The sequence below is a fragment of the Somniosus microcephalus genome, chromosome 10 (assembly GCF_052327205.1).
Source record: "Somniosus microcephalus isolate GS21.2 chromosome 10, FLI_Smic_1.0, whole genome shotgun sequence".
Classification (NCBI taxonomy): Eukaryota; Metazoa; Chordata; class Chondrichthyes; order Squaliformes; family Somniosidae; genus Somniosus; species Somniosus microcephalus.
Window position 1 is genome coordinate 178,456,743 of NC_140996.1, and position 19,036 is coordinate 178,475,778.

A 19,036-nucleotide genomic window follows, 5' to 3' on the forward strand; every position below is an offset into this window, starting at 1 on the left:
TCTAATGAAAACAAATCCAGCTTCTCCAACCTGTCCTTGTAGCTAAGATCCCCCATCCCCGGAACCATTCTGGTAAATCTCCTCTGCACCCTCTCGAGGGCTTTCACATCCTTCCTAAAGTGTGGTGACCAGAACTGGACGCAATACTCCAGTTGTGGCCTAACCAGCGCTTTATAAAGGTTCAGCATAACTTCTCTACTTTTGTACTCAATACCTCTACTTATGAAGCCCAAGATCCCATATGCTTTGTTAACCACTCTCTCAATATGTCTTGCCACCTTCAGGGACCTATGCACATTAACTCCCAGGTCCCTCTGTCCCTGCACACTCTTCAAAACTGTGCCATAAGTGTATATTACCTCTCCCTGTTCCTTCTGTCACAATGCATCATCTCACACTTCTTTGTATTAAATTCCATCTGCCACTTGTTTGCCCATTCTGGTAGCCTTTCTGTGTCTTGTTGCAATCGACCCTACTGCATAACTTCCCTACTTTTCAATTCTATCCCTCTAGAAATAAACCCTAGTGCTTGGTTTGCTTTTTTTATGGCCTTGCTAACCTGTGTCGCAACATTTAGTGATTTGTGTATTTGTACTCCGAGATCCCTTTGTTCCTCTACCCCACCTGGGCTCGCACCCTCCAAGTAACAAGTGACCTCCCTATTCTTCCTACCAAAATGTAATACCTCACATTTATTTGTGTTGAACTTCATTTGCCAATTATATGCCCATTCTGCAAGTTTATTAATGTCCTCTTGTACTTTGTTGCAGACCTCCTCAGTATTGACTATCCCCCCCCCCCCCCCAAAATTTGGTGTCATCTGCAAATTTAGAAATTGTGTTTTTGATTCCAAAGTCTAAATCGTTAATGTAAATTGTGAACAGCAGTGGTCCCAGCACTGATCCTTGTGGAACACCACTACCCACCTTCTGGCACTGTGAATAGCTACCTTTTACCCCTGCTCTCTGCTTTCTGTCTTGAAGCCAGCTAGCTATCCATTCTGCGACTTGTCCCCTGACTCCGCAATCTCTGACCTTATTCATCAGTCTATTATGGGCTACCTTATCGAAGGCCTTTTGAAAATCTAGATAAATTACATCTACTGCATTACCATTGTCTACTCTCTCTGTTACCTCTTCAAAAAATTCAATGAGGTTGGTCAAGCAAGACTTTCACTTTTGAAATCCATGCTGACTATTCCTTATTATATTTTTGGTTTCTAGATGTTCTTCTATATTCTCCTTTAGTAGGGATTCCATTATTTTTCCTACCACCGATGTTAGGCTGACTGGTCTATAATTCCCCGGACATGTTCTATCCCCCTTCTTAAATATAGGTATTATGTTAGCTATCCGCCAGTCTTCTGGCACTACACCTTTTTCTAACGAATTATTAATTATGTGTAGTAATGCCTCTGCTATCTCTTACTTAGATTATTTTAAAATGCGTGGATGCAATCCATCTAGACCAGGGGTTTTATCCTCTTTGAGTTTGATTAGTTTATTTAATATATCCCCTCTTTATTTTAAATGCACTTATCTCATTACTAATCTCATCATCCAATGTCATGTCCACCTGTTCTATCTCCCTGGTAAATACTGAAGCAAAATAATGATTTAATAGTTCTGCCTTTCTATTGCTACTTATGCAGTTATATTTTATGACTCTCTTATCCACTGTTCTTGTGGGAGCTGCATGCAACAGCATAAGTTGCATTTATGCATAATAATGATCAGAAACTACTCAAAGTTCATACTTTGTCACTCTGAAATTAAACTAAATTAAGACTCAAGATCCTGAACATTTCTTAATCACAGGCACCCACCTAATCCAGGGATTTATCCTGAGTGCTTACTTGCTCAATTTGTTTCAGACAAAATTTGATACAAGAAAAATGTAGTTTTAATGGTATGCCTTAAAATGGTTATTGCTGAATGACGATGTTTATAAAGTGACGCCTATTACATACACGGTCATCTTACTCATCAAAAATGAATCCTAAGATAAATTCCAGCCAATTCCTCTGATTTTGTTTTCTTTAATTTCATTCACCTCGATGAGTGAACGTTATTTCCCCAAAACCAAAAGAGTCCTTGGCCTTGAAAAGTTGACTTGAAAATTCTTAAATAATCAACATTTGTAAATTTGTAGCTGAAGAAATAGCATTCTATTGACTTTGAGCTACTAAAACTGTTTAATTACTCGTTACTAGGATATGTTGTACGGTAATTGAATTAAAAGTCCATAAACCCTGGGGGTGTTCTCAGAATCTGTGATTGCATGAGTCTCACATTAATCTCATTTTCCATGGTAATATAATTTGTACAAAACATCTGTGCTGTAAGACTGAATATTCCCCAGATTTGTGTTGCTCTGTTCTTCTAGCCATCTCCATCTGTACTCCTGTTGTGCTAGCTGTTTCCACACTTTCCCTTCTTAATTCTTTTTCTTCTCAGCTGTTTTCATACATTCCCTCTCCAATCACTTATTGTTCTAGCTGTCTTCATACATTCGTGTCCAATCCTTTACCATCCTCGCTGTCTCCATACATTCCCTGTCCAATCCTTTATTGTCCAGGCTGTCTCGTTTCCTGACTCTGTTCTTATAGCTGGCTAACTCCTTCAGTCTCTGCCTGCTTGCCTTTTTTTATGAATGTTAATAATTACTGATGGCCTACAAGAGCAAAAAACAAGGAAAAGCGATCCAGTAAGGGAGACGTGAGATGAACAAAAAGTACAGAAACTGGACACAAAAGCAAAATAAAAAGATGGGAGAAAAATGAAAAAGAAAAAAGAGAAAATCCAACTGCACTGGTCATTGCAGTACTGGTAACATACACTTTTGTAGGATGTAATCTCATGTTTGTGGTTTCTTCATCTCTGGAGAGAAATGATTTACATGGGTTGAGAAAGAGAAAAATCAAAGGCAAAGTTGTCTCTTCATTGCTCTTGTGCACCGACAGAAACCTGGTTTAGAGCAACTTTGTTGGAGTCCTGTATTCTGGTGTGAACGGAGAGACCAATGACAGTCTAGGGAAGAAAAGGCATAAAAAACATTTTTTTGATTTGTGCTGTTATACTTTGTTCATTGTATACTTCACATACTGTATTGTAACTGTTTCAACATTGTATACCTTTCATGCAGCGGACATGGGTTTTGCTCGATTGTTTAATTCGCCTCTGAAACCTTTAGCAGACTTGGATCCAGTAGTAGTAACATTCTGGTATCGAGCTCCAGAGTTGCTGCTTGGGGCAAGGCATTATACCAAAGCCATAGGTGAGTGCTGAAATAAATTGGAGAACAGCGTATTCCTTGCTCAGGAAAAGAAGCAGAATGAATAATTATGAAATTAGGAATTCAATTTTAAGGTTTGCGTGCTATTCAAGTGATATATACTGGAATTAGGAATCACAATTTGTAATGAAATATTATATGCACGCACATTTCTAAAAGCAATAAAAATGAACAGTGGAGTGCTGTTTTCTTGTGAAATTAAATTCAAGTGATAAAGCTTACTCTGTTACTGAATGACCAAAGGTGGTGTGTCATTCATTTACATATATGGCTTTTTGAAAAGTGAAATCATATTAATTTTTTCATTTAACTTATTATTGTTAATGACCTCTTAAAATATATAACTTTTTATTTTTTAAATTTAATTATATATTTTTATTTGTAACTAATGCCCACTAAGCTTTAGTAATGATTTAAGAATATGCTGAAGGTATCAAAAGTTAAATTAAGGCAAAGTTGCTTGTATTGGAGTTATTTGACGTAGATGACTTAGAATTCAGAATTTTTGTATTTTTCTACATTTTTGGATACTTCTAAGTTAAATCATTCACAATTTATATTTATAATAACTTGCACAACCCTTCATAGTTTAAATATATTGGCTAAGTGACAGGAAACCGAGAGTAGTGGTGAACGGTTGTTTTTCGGACTGGAGGAAAGTACACAGTGGTGTTCCCCAGGGATTTTTACTAGGACCACTGCTTTCCTTGATATATGTTAATGACTTGGACTTGGGTGTACAGGGCACAATTTCAAAATTTGCAGATGACACAAAACTTTGAAGTATAGTGAACAGTGAGGACGATGGTGATAGACTTCAAGAAGACATAGACTGGTGGAATGCGCGAACACGTGGCAGATGAAATTTAATGCAGAAAAGTGCAAAATGATACATTTTGGTAGGAAGAACGAGGAGAGGCAATATAAACTAAAGGTTACAATTCTAAAGGAGCATGAACAGCGAGGCCTAAGGGTATATGCACAAATCGTTGAAGGTGGCAGGGCAGGTTGAGAAGGTGGTTAAAAAATGCTTACGGAATCCCGGGCTTCATAAATAGAGGCACAGGGCAGGATTTTCATTCAGGAGTTGGGTTGGAGGCGGGACTACAACTTTCGGGGTTGTAGTCCCGCCTCCATCGAGATGCGGCCAATCCACGTGATTTTATCTTGATTGACCTTGTTGAGTCCGCCCAATTAAAGGCCACCCGGAAACAGGTGACGTCATAGGTTTTGACAGATGAAATATCCGTGTTTGAAAGCTGTTGAAGCGGTCAAACACTGACAGTCTTACTTCTAACATGAGTCCTTTTTCTCAGACTCGGTTAGAAATCTCTCCTGCACAGAAAGCTGCAGGCTGTCAATTTTGACAGTTCGCAGCCATTCTGCTTTCTGTGCTGGTGAGATGAGGGACTCTTGAGATTTAAAGGAAGGAAGGCTGAAAAGGTATGTAAAACTTCTTTAATCACTTTAGACACACCAAACACACTTACCTTTGCACTCATGCACACATCACTCACCTGAACACCGACATCTCGACCCCTCCAAGTCCTTCAACTCGAAGGCCCGACTCCTCTAACTTGGTGTGGTTTGGAGCCGTCGGGAATCCCACACTTCAACCTTAAAAATAGGGATTAGGCTAAAAACTGCCTGTTAACTACCTGTTAACAGGCAGTTAATTGGCACTAATCCTTTCCCACCTCGGGTAGGCGGGACCCAGTGCGGGGCGGGTACCCGCCTCCTTTGAAACTGGCATGGAGGCGGGTTTGGGTGCGGGATGGGGTCGGGACCCCTGATTTTGGGATTTTAACCCCCCACACGCCTCCAATCCCGACTCCACGGCCCAATGAAAATCCTGCCCATAGAATACAAAAGCAAGGAAGTTATGATGAACCTTTATAAAACACTGGTTCAGCCTCAACTGGAGTACTGTGTCCAATTCTGGGCACTGCACTTTGGGAAGGATGTGAAGGCCATAGTGAGGGTGCAGAAAAGATTTACAAGAATGGTTCCAGGGATGAGGGACTTCAGTTACGTGGATAGACTGGAGAAGCTGGGTTTGTTCTCCTTGGAGCAGAGAAGGTTGAGAGGAGATTTGATAGAGGTGTTCAAAATCATGAGGGGCCTGGACAGAGTAGATAGAGAGAGACCGTTCCCATTGGCAGAAGGGTCGAGAACCAGAGGACACAGATTTAAGGTGATTGGCAAAAGAACCAAAGGCGACATGAGGATAAGCTTTTTTTACACAGCAAGTGGTTAGGATCTGGAATGCACTGCCTGAGAGGGTGGTGGAGGTAGATTCAGTCGTGGCTTTCAAAAAGAATTGGATAAGTACCTGAAGGAAAAAAATTTGTAGGACTATGGGGAAAGGGCGGGGGAGTGCGATTAGCTGAAATGCTCTTGCAGAGAGCCGGCACGGGCTCGATGGGCCAAATGGCTTCCTTCTGTGCTGTAACCATTCTATGATTCTATGTAAATAGCTATGGAGAGGGTGCTGCTTTAAAGATGCAGAATAACCCATTTTATTTTAGAATGAAAATTATTTCATTTATTGGCATGCTGTGAAGTTTAATTGTACTAAATATATGAAAGTCAGGATGATGTCTCCAAACGATTCTGCAAAAAAAGAGAAAGCAGTGAACTCTCTGATGCCCTTCAGGAGCTGAAAAGCTCCAGTTTGACATTGAACTCACTATGCTTTGTGTGTTTTGTCTATTTGACTTACTGGTCTCCACTTTTTCTATTTTAATAGATATTTGGGCTATTGGCTGTATATTTGCTGAGCTGCTAACATCTGAGCCTATTTTTCATTGTCGTCAAGAGGATATCAAGACTAGTAATCCTTATCACCATGACCAACTGGATAGAATATTCAATGTAATGGGATTTCCAGCAGGTGAGTTTGGAATCTTGACTGAACTGATCTCATGTGAATTTAAATTGTTTTCATATTATTTATTTATTTCTAAACATCGACAGTAGAGCTGTCCTCCATGTAGAATAAATGCTGCATATACAGAATTGTTGGATAGTTGAAATTTTGTATACTTGATATAACAAAATGTTAGCTACAAATTTAAAAAGTAAAGCTACATCTGTAAACATATAGAGTATGGAGTAGTTTTGTAGACTAAACCCAGCAACAAAAAAATAGTGTGTTCTCTATTCTGTGTCTGCAAAAAAAACTATTATTAGTGGCTTTTCAATGTTTTCAAAATTGGATTACTTTAATTCAGTAGCTGGTTCCCTTGTGTTTGCAACAGCTGTCAGACAATGCGAATTTGCTTTAATAATAATGAGTTTTTCCCTCTTGTAGTAAGAAGGCATTTAAAAATATGTTTCATATAAATTGTTAAGTATGAACCTGCTGCTTGCATTTGTTAAGTGGTGGACAACAATCTGAAGAACATTGTCCAGAAGTCTTCACATACACGCACTGAAGGTGGTAGATAGAAATCTGTGATATGAGTTGCATAGTAGTTCACCGTTGCCCACTAGATAATGTTAGGGAGCTCTGTAAGTTACATGGGGGGGGGCGGTGGTTGTTGAGATAAATGGCTGCTGATGGTGGTGCTGGATGCAGCTTTTTGTTTCAATAGTGGGCAGATTGACACCTCAGCCTACCTGTGTAGGCCCACAAAACTTGTACAGCCCTTACTCAGACACTGAATAGTGCCAAAAACCAGGAACATAAGCTGCAAAAGCATATTTTGAGCACACACATTTGTTTCAGTGTTGCCACTAGAGCTCTGAATTTCTCCTTGCAATTAAAATGGGGCAAATCCAGAGCACCAGCAGACTCACCATGTTGTGGAATGAAAGAGGGCTTGCAATGTAAGTGCACAATAAATGGTGCTGATGTCAATTGAAGTGGATTTTAAAACTGGCCTGAAGCAACTGAATTTGAATTGGGTTTCTGGAAACAGTTTGATTCAAATGTCTGTGGTTGCTGTTTAACCTGAAATGGCACTATGCATATCAGACAAGTAACTATACTGTCTACTGCACTTACTGGTTTAAAGCAGAGATAAGTGTAAACGTCTTAGCTTCCTCAGGTACTGTACTTCAGTGTCAAGAACATTTTCCCACTTGCTATTTAGAATATGGCAGAGACAGATGATGTGGAAAGAGTTTAACCTTCTCTCATGCCTGCTGTCGATGATCTTGCTACTATACAGCAGTGTGCTCAGAACACACATTTGATAGACCCTTATCTTGGTGTTCAATGTTCATTTCCTGTTATTCCACACATGCTTAGTCAATTGACCAAACTTATTTTAACCTTCTGCCAATTGGCCGATGGATTTAAAATAAAGTCTTTTATAAGGTGCATTTGATACTTTAGACTAAGCAGCATGTAATGTGGTGCAGGAAATGCTGCTTCAGAACAGGGAGACAATCAGTTGCATTTTTCACTAAGTTTTGAATTCCCTCATTTTTGTGTCATTAGAGCCCAAGCTCCAACTCATTCTTGCAACAGAAATCAGTTTGTTAGCTTCAGTACCATAGTGTGGGTTACTTTAATCAGGAGACAAGTACATTTTTTTTCACACTATTTGAAGGGAATTGGAGGCTAAGTTATTTTAAGTTGGTGTTATTTCATGCTATGCTTCAGGACTAACAGACTGTGAACTTGAAGTTCATTGTTTAATTAGGTAGCAAGATAAATGTTCGAAAAAGAGGTTACTATGTAGTGCAGTGTGTAAATACACTGTTCTTATCTCTGGGATCTCAGTTTAAAGCTAGCCAAATTAATGGAATGAGAATATTTTCTGTCCCTCAGCTGTAATTTGTGTGTGAATTGTGTCTGTGGAGCCTCAACCCAGTTCCACGTGGACATGGGTGATATGATGTGGAATAGCAGAGGAAGCTTTTACTCTGCATCTGGCCTTACTGATGTGGCAATTCTTGATATTAATATTAGGTAAAAAATAAATGAAATAGTATTTCATTGCCCATCCTAATGTTGAGCACAAAAACGTACAAGTACTCTTTAGTTCTTCACTGCTATTATAGACAAGTGTTTTATATTTTAAATAATCTTTTGTAGATATTACAAACTAGAAATGTGTTGAGGTCAGTAAAGGACATAGAGCAATGCAAATTAACTTGCATTTTATCTAATGTTTTGTTGCCAGATAAAGATTGGGAAGACATTAAAAAGATGCCAGAACATTCAACGTTAATGAAAGATTTCAGAAGAAATACGTGAGTTTGTTCTTAATTTGCCGGCTATAATTAATTTACATGCAAAAAACGCAGTCGTGAGAATACCATGTGCTGTTTTGACGTCAAGTATTTTGCACATTTTACAATGAGACTGTGTGGCAGTCAGAACCATTATCTCCACATTGGGTCTGTATCAAGCTGGGAATGTACTCTAGATTTAGTAGACTTTCCTAGTGAATCTAATTTCCCAGGTTTTTGTTTTCTTATCTCTAGACCAAGCTTGGTACAGCGTCATGCAATAAATCCCATTTATTTCTACATTTATCATGTAATTTGCTACCTGGATACTGCAATTTTTGCATAAATGTCCTGGAGATTAAAAAAAGGACAGCCTCTGAACCTATCTGAGCAATAACAAATTACTTGCTTTAAGTCACTGCCAACGAGGGCAGTTGTGACAAATTCGGATCTCCCGTAGATAGTTTCTTGGGTTCAGTAGTATTAGTCAGGCAGTCTGAGCATCTTACTTTTATGGGAGTTGATTCGCACAGCCCTGTATCTGCTTGTATGGTAACATAACCCAGGGATGTAACAGTAGTACCCCTTTGAGATCTAGACCAGATACTCATGTCTTTCACGTGTATTTTTTCAATCTCCTTGACGGTGAACTGAGTTGACACGAGGTGAGCTGAGGCTTGTTACTAACTGTTAATCTGCTTTCTTCCATAGTAAGGTGAAGATACAGACAGCAGTAACAATCCGTTTCACTGATTTTTATCAGTACAACTTGCTGCTACGAAATAATATAAAAATAATGAGCACACGATGCTACCCCACTTCAATGGGATGTCTTACTTAACTTAAAACAGAATAACTCCTCTGGTCTGCAGCCTTCCTCTCTATGTAGTCTCCTGTTTTATCAACCATCTTGCAGCACTTCGCTACCAGTATGGTCTTCTGCGTTCACCTCTCTGTTTCTTAATAGGCAATGTCAGCTTTTCATCAAACTAGCCACCACCCTCACCGTAAGAGTAGAATGCACTGGTCTAACTTGGCAATGTGACCACTGCTGAGTTCACATTCATAGAGTGGTCACGGGAACGACGAGTGTGAATAATTACTGGAATATCAAACTATCTTTCACTGTCTCCAGGATACTGGTCCAGAAGCTCAGTCTGAAATGTAATTGACACCTGCTGGCTCTGTGACTTTAACTCCGAGACCTATGTTTTGCTCAATAGTAGCTTTTATAATATATATTATGCCAGGATCTTCCATGGCAGCATAGTCTGACATCCTGAAACATGCCAATGGTCTTTCTGAATATATAGGAGCATTTGGTGAGCTCAACTTGATTCCCAACAGGCGTAACAAGCTATACATTTTCTTACTAACAACAGAAAGGGAGTCATCTTTGCCACACCTATTATGGATTCCAGAGTGGAAATCTATGTATAGAACAAATACCGAAATCATCATTGTCGAAAAAAGAATCAACAAAGCCTGGAGAGAATGGCTGTATGCCCAAGCCACTTTTTAAATGAGGAGGATGAATCTTACCAAATTTATTCACAGATGAGATGCAGAAATCAGTTCAACAGTTATCCCAGCTACCTTATGCTTTCAGATCTAGCTGTTTTGCCATTGATGACATTAGGAAACAGACTGCTAAATTATTTTGGCATTCCTCCATTAATGTTTGAGGGACAGGGACACAGACTGCAACCTAGGGAATACTATTTCCTGTATGTGCCTAGCTGAGAATTTCAGGCTTTCCCTCTGATCTGCAGCTTGAATTGCTAGTAATTTTCTTAGCAGGGAATAATTTATTTGGTTAACAGGTAGTAACTGAAATCCATGGGGCTACTGCCGTTCACCTGTATAACTCTGTCAGGAGATTGGTGAAACCCCAAAGCAATGGTGTCAACAGCAGTTTTTAGCCATGTATGCTGTTTTTCTGAGGGTTCCATTGAAGTTACAGTGGCAAATCAGGAGAACAGCCCGTGGAATTTTTAGGCCATAATCTTTTACAGCAGCAGTAAATATAGCCAATTTATCAAAGTCAGATCACATAACAGTCATTTTAAATCAGTCATTAAAGAATTATACAGATATGCCAGTTATTTGCATTCCTTTGAGTCTTTTGCAGACTTTTCAGGTAACAAATAGATTCTTCAGGGTAGTTTATCACCTTAATCACTACTGGTGTAATCATGCTTGTGATTGTATAGATGCTTTTACCAATGGAATTTGTGCCTTGCAATTAACTAGAGAATTCTAAATGTCCAAAACTTCGTGTTCTTTGAAATGGAGGCTTGCCTTTTGAGAAGCCAATCTGCTCGTCTAAGGTAATTACTTGCACAGTGGACTGCAGTTACATTAATATCTAGACACACACAAAAGGCCTGTCGAAACCACCTGGTGGGTATTGGAGTGCTGTCTAATCTAAGTTTGTCCTGAATATACTGTGACGTTGATTAATTGTCTGGTGATGCGTGTTAAATTTTCCTAGCACTTTTAACCAACATCTTGACTGGCTTTTTGTATGCTTCAGGCATAGCCATAAAACAGACACATTTCTGAGCATGTAATGTCAGAAGTCGTTTTGAGGGTGGTATCTTTCTTAAAATAACTTTTTTGTCCTGATACTTCATAATATATTACACAGAAAAGACTTACAAACTAAGGACAAAAACACTTCATTTTTGTCACAGAAGTGCCACTATGCTGATGTTCACAGAGCCATTGCATGCTAAGTGGACAGAATCAAGGACATTGGCTGATCTAGCCAGCTGTTTGTTTCATTTGGTAGTAAAGTTTAGGTCAACTCATTATAAAACATAATTTTGCTAAACCATTTTTAGAATTTATTTAATTATGTTCTTCATCAAAAAAGTCCTGAGAAAAGTTGAAGCTGATTCTACTTGTGCTATGGCTGTATTATAGGATAATATGCATTGTGATTTCTTGACACCATTCACAAGCTAGTTCCATGAAGTGAGATATTACCTTGTTGATCTGAGATAATGAGTACTTTGGCATAGTTGTGTTCCAAGCTGACCTCTCAATTAAGTAACAGAGAAAGCCACTTTTTTTTCCTCAAATTTTTCTAGCCAATTTTCTGTGCTCCCATTGTTTCCTTGACAGCATCGAATACTTGCTGGGGTACAATTTTAGCAGTGCTGGTCACCCTCCAGTACCTTACCCAAGTGCACATTATTCATATCTGATACTTGACAGCCCATATGGCTCAGCTACTTCCTGGACAAACTTGCTTATCCCTTCGGAGAATCATCCACTTCTGTTCTTTTGTGCTTCTTTGGCTTCATATATTTGTATTTGGAAGTTGAAAGAGCAGGAGAGAGCTGTGATGTCATCATCTCAAAAGAATGGAGTGCGGGAGACCATGTATTGATATCTATTGATGGAGGTGGAAGTAGTAAGAAACGTTACTGTCTGAAGGGAGGCATGGTTGCAGTCACCAGGCAAGGTAGCTTCCAGCAGAAGCCACCTGCATGGAGGCGAGAGTCATTGTCAGCAAGGTAGAATCACAGAAAGTTACAGCACAGAAACAGACCCTTCAGCCCATTAAGTCTGCATCAGTATTTTTCTTCACATGAGCATCTAATCTAATCCCATCCCACTTCCTGTTTGCTCCCCATACCTTTTAATACTTCTCTTTTTCAAACAACGAATTGCTTTTTAAAATAATTTATGGAATTTGCTTCAACAATGATTTGTGGCTGAGAATTAAGAACCATTTTTCTAAAGTTTTTTTTCTAATCTCCCCTATAACATTAAAGTTGCACCCTCTCATTCCTGTCTCGTTGACCATAGAAAACAATATATGGGTAGAAATGTAACCAACTGTACAGTTTTTTAAAATTCAGGTTAGGGAAAAAAAACTCCCCATTATGTCGTTAAATTATTGCTCGTGACCAAATTTCTTGATTGATATGCATATGAAGTTCTTCGCTAATTTCAGCTAGGTTGTCAGAGAAAGCTCTGAGGGAAACAAATTGTTTGCTAATTAGATAGGTTGAACTGTTAGCAGTATTTCCTCTTGTATTTGGACCGTCCACTGCCTGCCCATGGAAAATGGGAATTAAAATATGTTGAAATGAAGTTTTTTTTTCTTTACAAGAAATGGAGTATTTCAAAGTTCTAACAGCTTGGAATTTATTTCTTCCAGTTATACTAACTGCAGCCTTATCAAGTATATGGAGAAACATAAAGTAAAACCAGATAGCAAAGCTTTCCATTTGGTAAGTCTTGGCCTTGATATTTTTTGTATATTGGTTGTATGCACAGCTATAGAAACAATTCCGTATTATTAATTAAATCTTCACAAATCAAGAAACACTTGCCAACAATCAAGTTACTTAAATGCCTGCTTAATCTGTAAACATGTTGCATAATGTAAACTTAAATTAAAATTGTGCTGAGTAAACATTAACAGCATTTAAAGTGCAACCAACTTATTGAATAACCAAATATAAGTACAACTATCCAGTGCATAATTTAAAACCTTGCTATTGTTCTAGTCAACCTGCAAAATAATGATTAAGAATGAATGGGCTACTCAGGCCAACAAGAACCTAAGTACTGGGCTTCTAAAATATTGCAAAATCATTGGATAGGAGTGTCCATTCCCCAGCAAAGAGGAGTTGAATAAAAGTCAGGATGCAGCATGGCATGGCCTCAGACGAACCTGGAGAGGTGCCATGTGAGATAAGGAAAAGATGAAGGCCAGTAAGAATAAAAACAAATTGGAAAGCAAAGTCAAAAAATGAGCTCAGCATGGCCTATTTAATTAAAATGGGAATGTTTATCTTTAAGATCTGTTAGACTAAAGCAAAACAAAATCTAATGCTTAGATAAGGAAATAAACTCTAAAATAAAACACTTAAAATACACAATATAAGGAATCACAGATACTTCAAAGTGCATTATAGTGTAGTCAAATGGTTCTGATTACATCCTAAAGCTCTCCATGGTTGGATTTGTGCCCTAAATTTACATTGAGGTATGTTTTTAATATACAGTAAATGCCAGTGAACTTAAAATTTGTTTTCATAGCATTACAACATTGTTTGACATGGAGATTTGTTAATGCTCAAGATAAAAGTAGTGCTGCATGACCAAGAACAAAAGGTTTTATTAATGTATATCTGTGAAGGCAAGATCAGAAGACATATTACATCATGTGTTGGGACCTGTAATATTTCCAGATACCTTTGCTGTAATCAGTTGAAAATATTTAAATATATATTGCACTGATGTGAGGCGAATAGAATCATAGAAATTAAAACAGAAGGCAGCCATTCAGCCCATCTAGTGGTGCTAGTTCTTCAACTGGAGTTTCCCATTCTAATTCCCATCCCTTATATTGCAAAAATGCTTTAATATTTTGATTTTAAGTGGTTTCAACATAAGTAAACGAGTACTTTGTCAATAAGAGAAATGTGAGATTTGCATTAATAATTTTGTGATATTTAAAGAAGCATTATGAGCAAAAAGCATTAAAATGATTTTGCAGAGCTCTCATTCCCACAGGTTCTGACTTAACCATATTACATAAATCTCTTCAATGTTTAACAGAATGAGAATCTCATGGTGTTCAGATATTGCATGCATGTCAAAACAGAACCTAGTACATGAATGTTGACCCTGTATGTATGCCATACCTGTACCAGCATCATGGGTTTAAATTCAAACCCTGTTTAACAACTGACTGGTTATTTAAAAGCACTCTTACAAAACTCTGTACTTCAGCATGCGTCAGTGCTTCATTATATAAATGGTGCTTCAGGATTAATCATGGCACGCTTAATCTCAATTATTTAGGATGTCGTTTTCCTATGTACTCCTTAAACCTTTGACTACCAATTTCCTTTACTAGTTTCTATTGCATTGCACAAGTTATTTCTTGTATATATTTATATGAATATTGGAAAAAGATGGTGAGCATAACACCTGTTTTCATGGTTATATGATTCCCAAAGATGGCAGTTTAGACTGGCTATACTGAAGGAGGTTATATGAAAAATGGTGCCATAGTCATCAGTTAATTTTGGTGACTACCATCCCAATTAATAGTCTTTTCTTGTAATCTCTACTCAATTTCAGCTTCAGAAGTTACTCACCATGGACCCAACCAAGAGAATTACCTCAGAACAGGCTATGCAGGACCCCTACTTCCTTGAAGACCCACTCCCTACATCAGAGTATGTTGACTCCTTTTCTTACAAAGACCATTCCAGAATGCTTTTAACAACAACTTGTATAATGCCTTTAATATAGAATAACTTCCCAAGACACTTCAGAGGTATAATCAGAAATATAGGGCGCCGAGCTGTAGAAGGAATGACCAAAGGCTTTGACCAAAAGTTGTTGTTTTTAAGGAGGAGAGGGAGGTGAAGAAATGGGGGGCTTAAGCAGGGAATTCTAGAGCATGGGGCCTAGACGGCTGAAGGCATGGCTGCCAGTGGTGGGGCCAAGTTGGGGGGTGAGGTGTAATAAAGGACAGAGTCAGCGAAACGGAGTGTTCTGGGAGAGTTGTAAGTTTGGAGGAGGTGACAGAGATAGGGACATGCAAGGCCATGAAGGGATTTAAACATGATGAGAATTTTAAATTGGAGGCATTGGGCGAATGGGAGCCAACGCAAGTCAGCAAGGACAGGGAGATACATGAGCAGGACTTGGTGCAGGATGGGATACATGCAGCAGAGATTTGAATGAGCTGAAGTTTACAGAGGGTTGAGGATAGTAGGTCAGCGAGGAGAGCATCGGAATAGCCAGGTCTGGAGATGATAAAGGCATGGAGGAGGATTATGACAGCAGATTCTCTAAGTATGCAAGTGCTCATTCCACTTGAACAGTGCATTTAATACTATTTCATGACGTAAATGTCATTTATAGCCGTCCTTTAATGAGTTGTACCTATTGAGTTATGTAATAAATATAGAAGAACATCTGAAGTGGTGAAATATATGCTGTATTGCATATGATTGGCAAAGAACATAGACTCACCAATAGACTAATTAAGGGAGGTTTTGCTCTTGGATCTAACTTTCACAGCTTAAATATAATTTAATTGTAGCTTTATATTCTTTTACCAACAGGGAAGTACTAAACTTCTATTTGGAACTATTTGTTTGCCTCATTATCAATTCGTTTTCTACTGGCATATAGTAACAGTAGACACTGACTTAAATTCTCTGGAAGGAAATGCTAGCTATCGTAAGATTTGATACTATAATTTTTAATTTCCTTCTGCTGTAGATGTCAAAGTCAAGAATGAGATATGCAGCTGGGTAGAATTGTGACCCTCAGTCTATTTCTATCTTTTTTAATTTTGCAGTGTCTTTGCTGGTTGTCAGATTCCTTATCCAAAACGAGAATTTCTTACAGAAGATGAACCTGAAGATAAAGGAGACAAGGTAGGTGTAAAGAACAGAGCATGTAGAAAAGTTGCTGTATATTATGGACTCCCTGAAATGAAACAAAATTAGGCTAATGTTATATAATCAGTTTTGTAGTTCAACTTGTTGGATAAAATTGCATTATGACAGTAGATGGCAAAATAGATTTTTTTTAGCTGTGGGATATTGTGCTTAAATTAGTTGACTGCTGTGTTTTAATTCAACTGCATCTGTATATCACTTTTATGCTAATTGCTGCCTTAAGGAAAAGGATAATAGCTATTTAAATTGTAGAATTGTGTACACCAAATTTAATCATGATTGTGGATATTGGAATATGCTGGTTCAGATTTCTCTCTCTCTCTTTTTTTTAATAAATTGAGAAGAACCAACAGCAACAGCAAGGCAATAATCACACTAATGGAGGTGGCCATCCAGGGAACCAAGACAACAGTCACACGCAAGGACCCCCTCTCAAGAAAGTTCGAGTTGTTCCCCCTACCACTACCTCAGGTGGACTTATCATGACCTCAGATTATCAGGTACAGAGCTCATCATTAAGGGCAACATGCTTTTTAGAAGCTCAAGATGGTTGTAGTTAGTTTTTTTTCTAAAATCTATTTTTCCCTAAAAACAGTGGATAAACTCTGACTGTTGTTTCTTAAAGGGAACTTTAACATTGTAAAGGAATGTTGTATTAATCTAATATTACTGTAAAACATACATTGATATTGTAGACTGTTTCGATTGCCCACATATATCAAACAAGTCTTGAATGTGTAGTAATTTTAAATATATAGTTCTCTGCTTTCCTTCCTTCATCTCAAATAACCAATTTAGTGACATGCTTGATCAGCTTGGAGTATGTGATACATAAATTAAAAAGTAACAACTTTAAGCTCAGCTGTATACATTTTTAGATTTTCATATTTCAACATAACTAGATTTGACTACTTTGTAAAATGATTTTTTTTAATGGTTAAGTATTGTTACTTAAACCTTTAAAACTGTAGTTGTGCCTCGTTAGAAAATTAAAAAGCAAGGTACTAAAATAGACACATTGTAACTGTGAAAGAAAAAGTTGTAAAAATTCACTTTTTCCAAACATTTTACATTTTTTCAAAGTTATGATGTGTCGTTTGGTACCATGCGTTTTTCCAATAAAGAGTTTCATCAGACCCCACAGCACATTGATTTTTCCCTTAATAAAATACATTTTTATAAATCAACAATCTCTATTTTTCCACCTGGCTATGTACCAGTCCTGTTTTTCCTGAATCAAAAGAGTAACTGGACAGAGTAGTGCATTTTTAAGGAAATCTCTGAATGAAATTCAGTGAAGAGATATAATATTCATGTTCATTTAAGATTATAGTATAAAATGGCTTTCAAACCAGTCTATAGTTGACTATAATTCTAGATTTCAAATTACTTTTCAGTGAAAAATAAGAATAAATATTTTGTCTTTTTTTTTTCCAAGCGTTCCAACCCACATGCTGCCTATCAGAATCCTGGACCAAGCACATCGCAACCACAAAGCAGCATGGGATATTCAACTACCTCCCAGCAGCCTCCACAGTACTCACACCAGGCACACCGGTACTGAGCTGTAGCTATTCCCAAGCGCAATGCACTCGCTGAGGCTACAGACTGAACATATGGCTGGCAGCCTGGGTCTGGCTCAGATCCCAAGAATGTACTGTATAACCACATTAGCCAAGTTCTTTTGTTTCCACAGATGGAGCAATGTTTCCATAATGTAAAGTACTTGGGTTAGACTTGAAAAGAAAGCTCTAGCACAGTTTGTGTTTATTGACATGCTGCTTCCATAGTTTACTTGACCTGCTTCTTCAGACCAATTATTCTTTTTTTCCCCTTTATGGTTACAGATTGTAGCAGTTGAAGCTGTGAATGTGCTAGAGCAACCATTTCTAATTTTTGGTGGTGAATGTTCTTGCTGTATAACAATGTTTTACCAATAGCAAGAAAATATCTTCTAATCTGGTACTTGAAGAACAGTTATGTTTAATGATCAAGTTATCCATGATGCAGAATATACATTATTTGGTACAAATTTCAAGCTTAGGTGCATTTTGTGGTAGGTTACTTCATGTCTGTGTTTTATGTCAAATGTATTTGCAGCACATGATTTTACTGTATGTAAGCTTCATAATTTATCAACTGATTGCAACCTCCCAAAGACTCCAGCTGGGCCGTTTATGAACTTTACATCCACACTGTTCAAACACACCTTCACCCTACCCCACCCGGTTCTTTAAAATTGACTTGACTTATAACAGCTGCTACACTTAATTTTACCAACAGTAGATGGACTGTACTGAGTATTGTATCTATGATCTTTATCCAGACTTTCAAAGGACAATTACTTTGGACAGTGTTTATTTTTTTCTATTGGTGTTGCTGATTTGTGAGCATGCTTTAGGGGTGGCAAACAAAAAGCATGTGATGTGTCTCCACAGTTGCAACTTCAGCTCGGATATGTTGTCATGAATTTGCAAAGCTGACATTGTGTAGTGGATTTCCTTTTTGTTGAATCAAGTTTTTTTTTTAATGAAAATGTATGTGCTGTTATTGAGTGCCCTTAAGATGAATGTGAGATGTAGGAGAGCCTTAGAATTCATTAAAAAAATGTAATACGTGTACTGTACCATTTTACATGAACGAAGCAAGTATTCTGACAATAAATTTTGAAAACATAGTAGTAACTTTACTACTGTTAAATTTTATCAAGTATTGAGGTTGACATTGATGTGTTGAGTGAAAATACCCTTGATTCCAGCTTGCTGAATATCTGTTTACATGGATAGCTGGAACTCTTTTCTGAACTAGTTGCTCTGTGTAGTCTCTTCTATTTAGTTTTCTATGCCTAATTGTTTTCCTAGCTCTCTCAAAGCTTGCAATCTATGCAATAATCACTTTAACACACATGCTTGCCTGGTGCAAATATTTCTGCAGACATAGTAATTTTTTCAATGCTTTCATCTGGTTTAACTTCAGCTGCAATACACAAACTGGTTCCTGACACCCCCTTCTGGCCAGTAAAGTAACTCCAGCAAGGAAAAGTTTGATCGGCACTGCATTAATCATTGTCATTTGCTTATAAGTGGTTCTTTTAAATAATTTGTCTAAAT

At 37.8% G+C, this 19,036-nt stretch overlaps 1 protein-coding gene across 11 annotated transcripts in view; it reads left to right on the forward strand.

The window, feature by feature from the left end:
• The window catches only part of cdk8 (cyclin dependent kinase 8), a 253,657-nt gene extending 235,026 nt beyond the window's left edge, over nucleotides 1–18,631 (forward strand). For 8 of the 11 annotated variants that reach the window (XM_085999247.1, XM_085999254.1, XM_085999258.1 and 5 more), the window contains 8 exons: nucleotides 3,145–3,276; nucleotides 6,044–6,187; nucleotides 8,430–8,499; nucleotides 12,653–12,725; nucleotides 14,590–14,687; nucleotides 15,824–15,902; nucleotides 16,268–16,426; nucleotides 17,365–18,631. In XM_085999247.1, the coding sequence (XP_085855373.1) occupies nucleotides 3,145–3,276; nucleotides 6,044–6,187; nucleotides 8,430–8,499; nucleotides 12,653–12,725; nucleotides 14,590–14,687; nucleotides 15,824–15,902; nucleotides 16,268–16,426; nucleotides 17,365–17,490 (881 nt within the window). In that variant the 3' untranslated portion in view covers nucleotides 17,491–18,631. The remainder of the gene's footprint in view (nucleotides 1–3,144; nucleotides 3,277–6,043; nucleotides 6,188–8,429; nucleotides 8,500–12,652; nucleotides 12,726–14,589; nucleotides 14,688–15,823; nucleotides 15,903–16,267; nucleotides 16,427–17,364) is intronic. The other 3 variants (XM_085999248.1, XM_085999250.1, XM_085999251.1) reach the window with 3 other exon arrangements.
• Nucleotides 18,632–19,036: the final 405 nt, after the last annotated feature.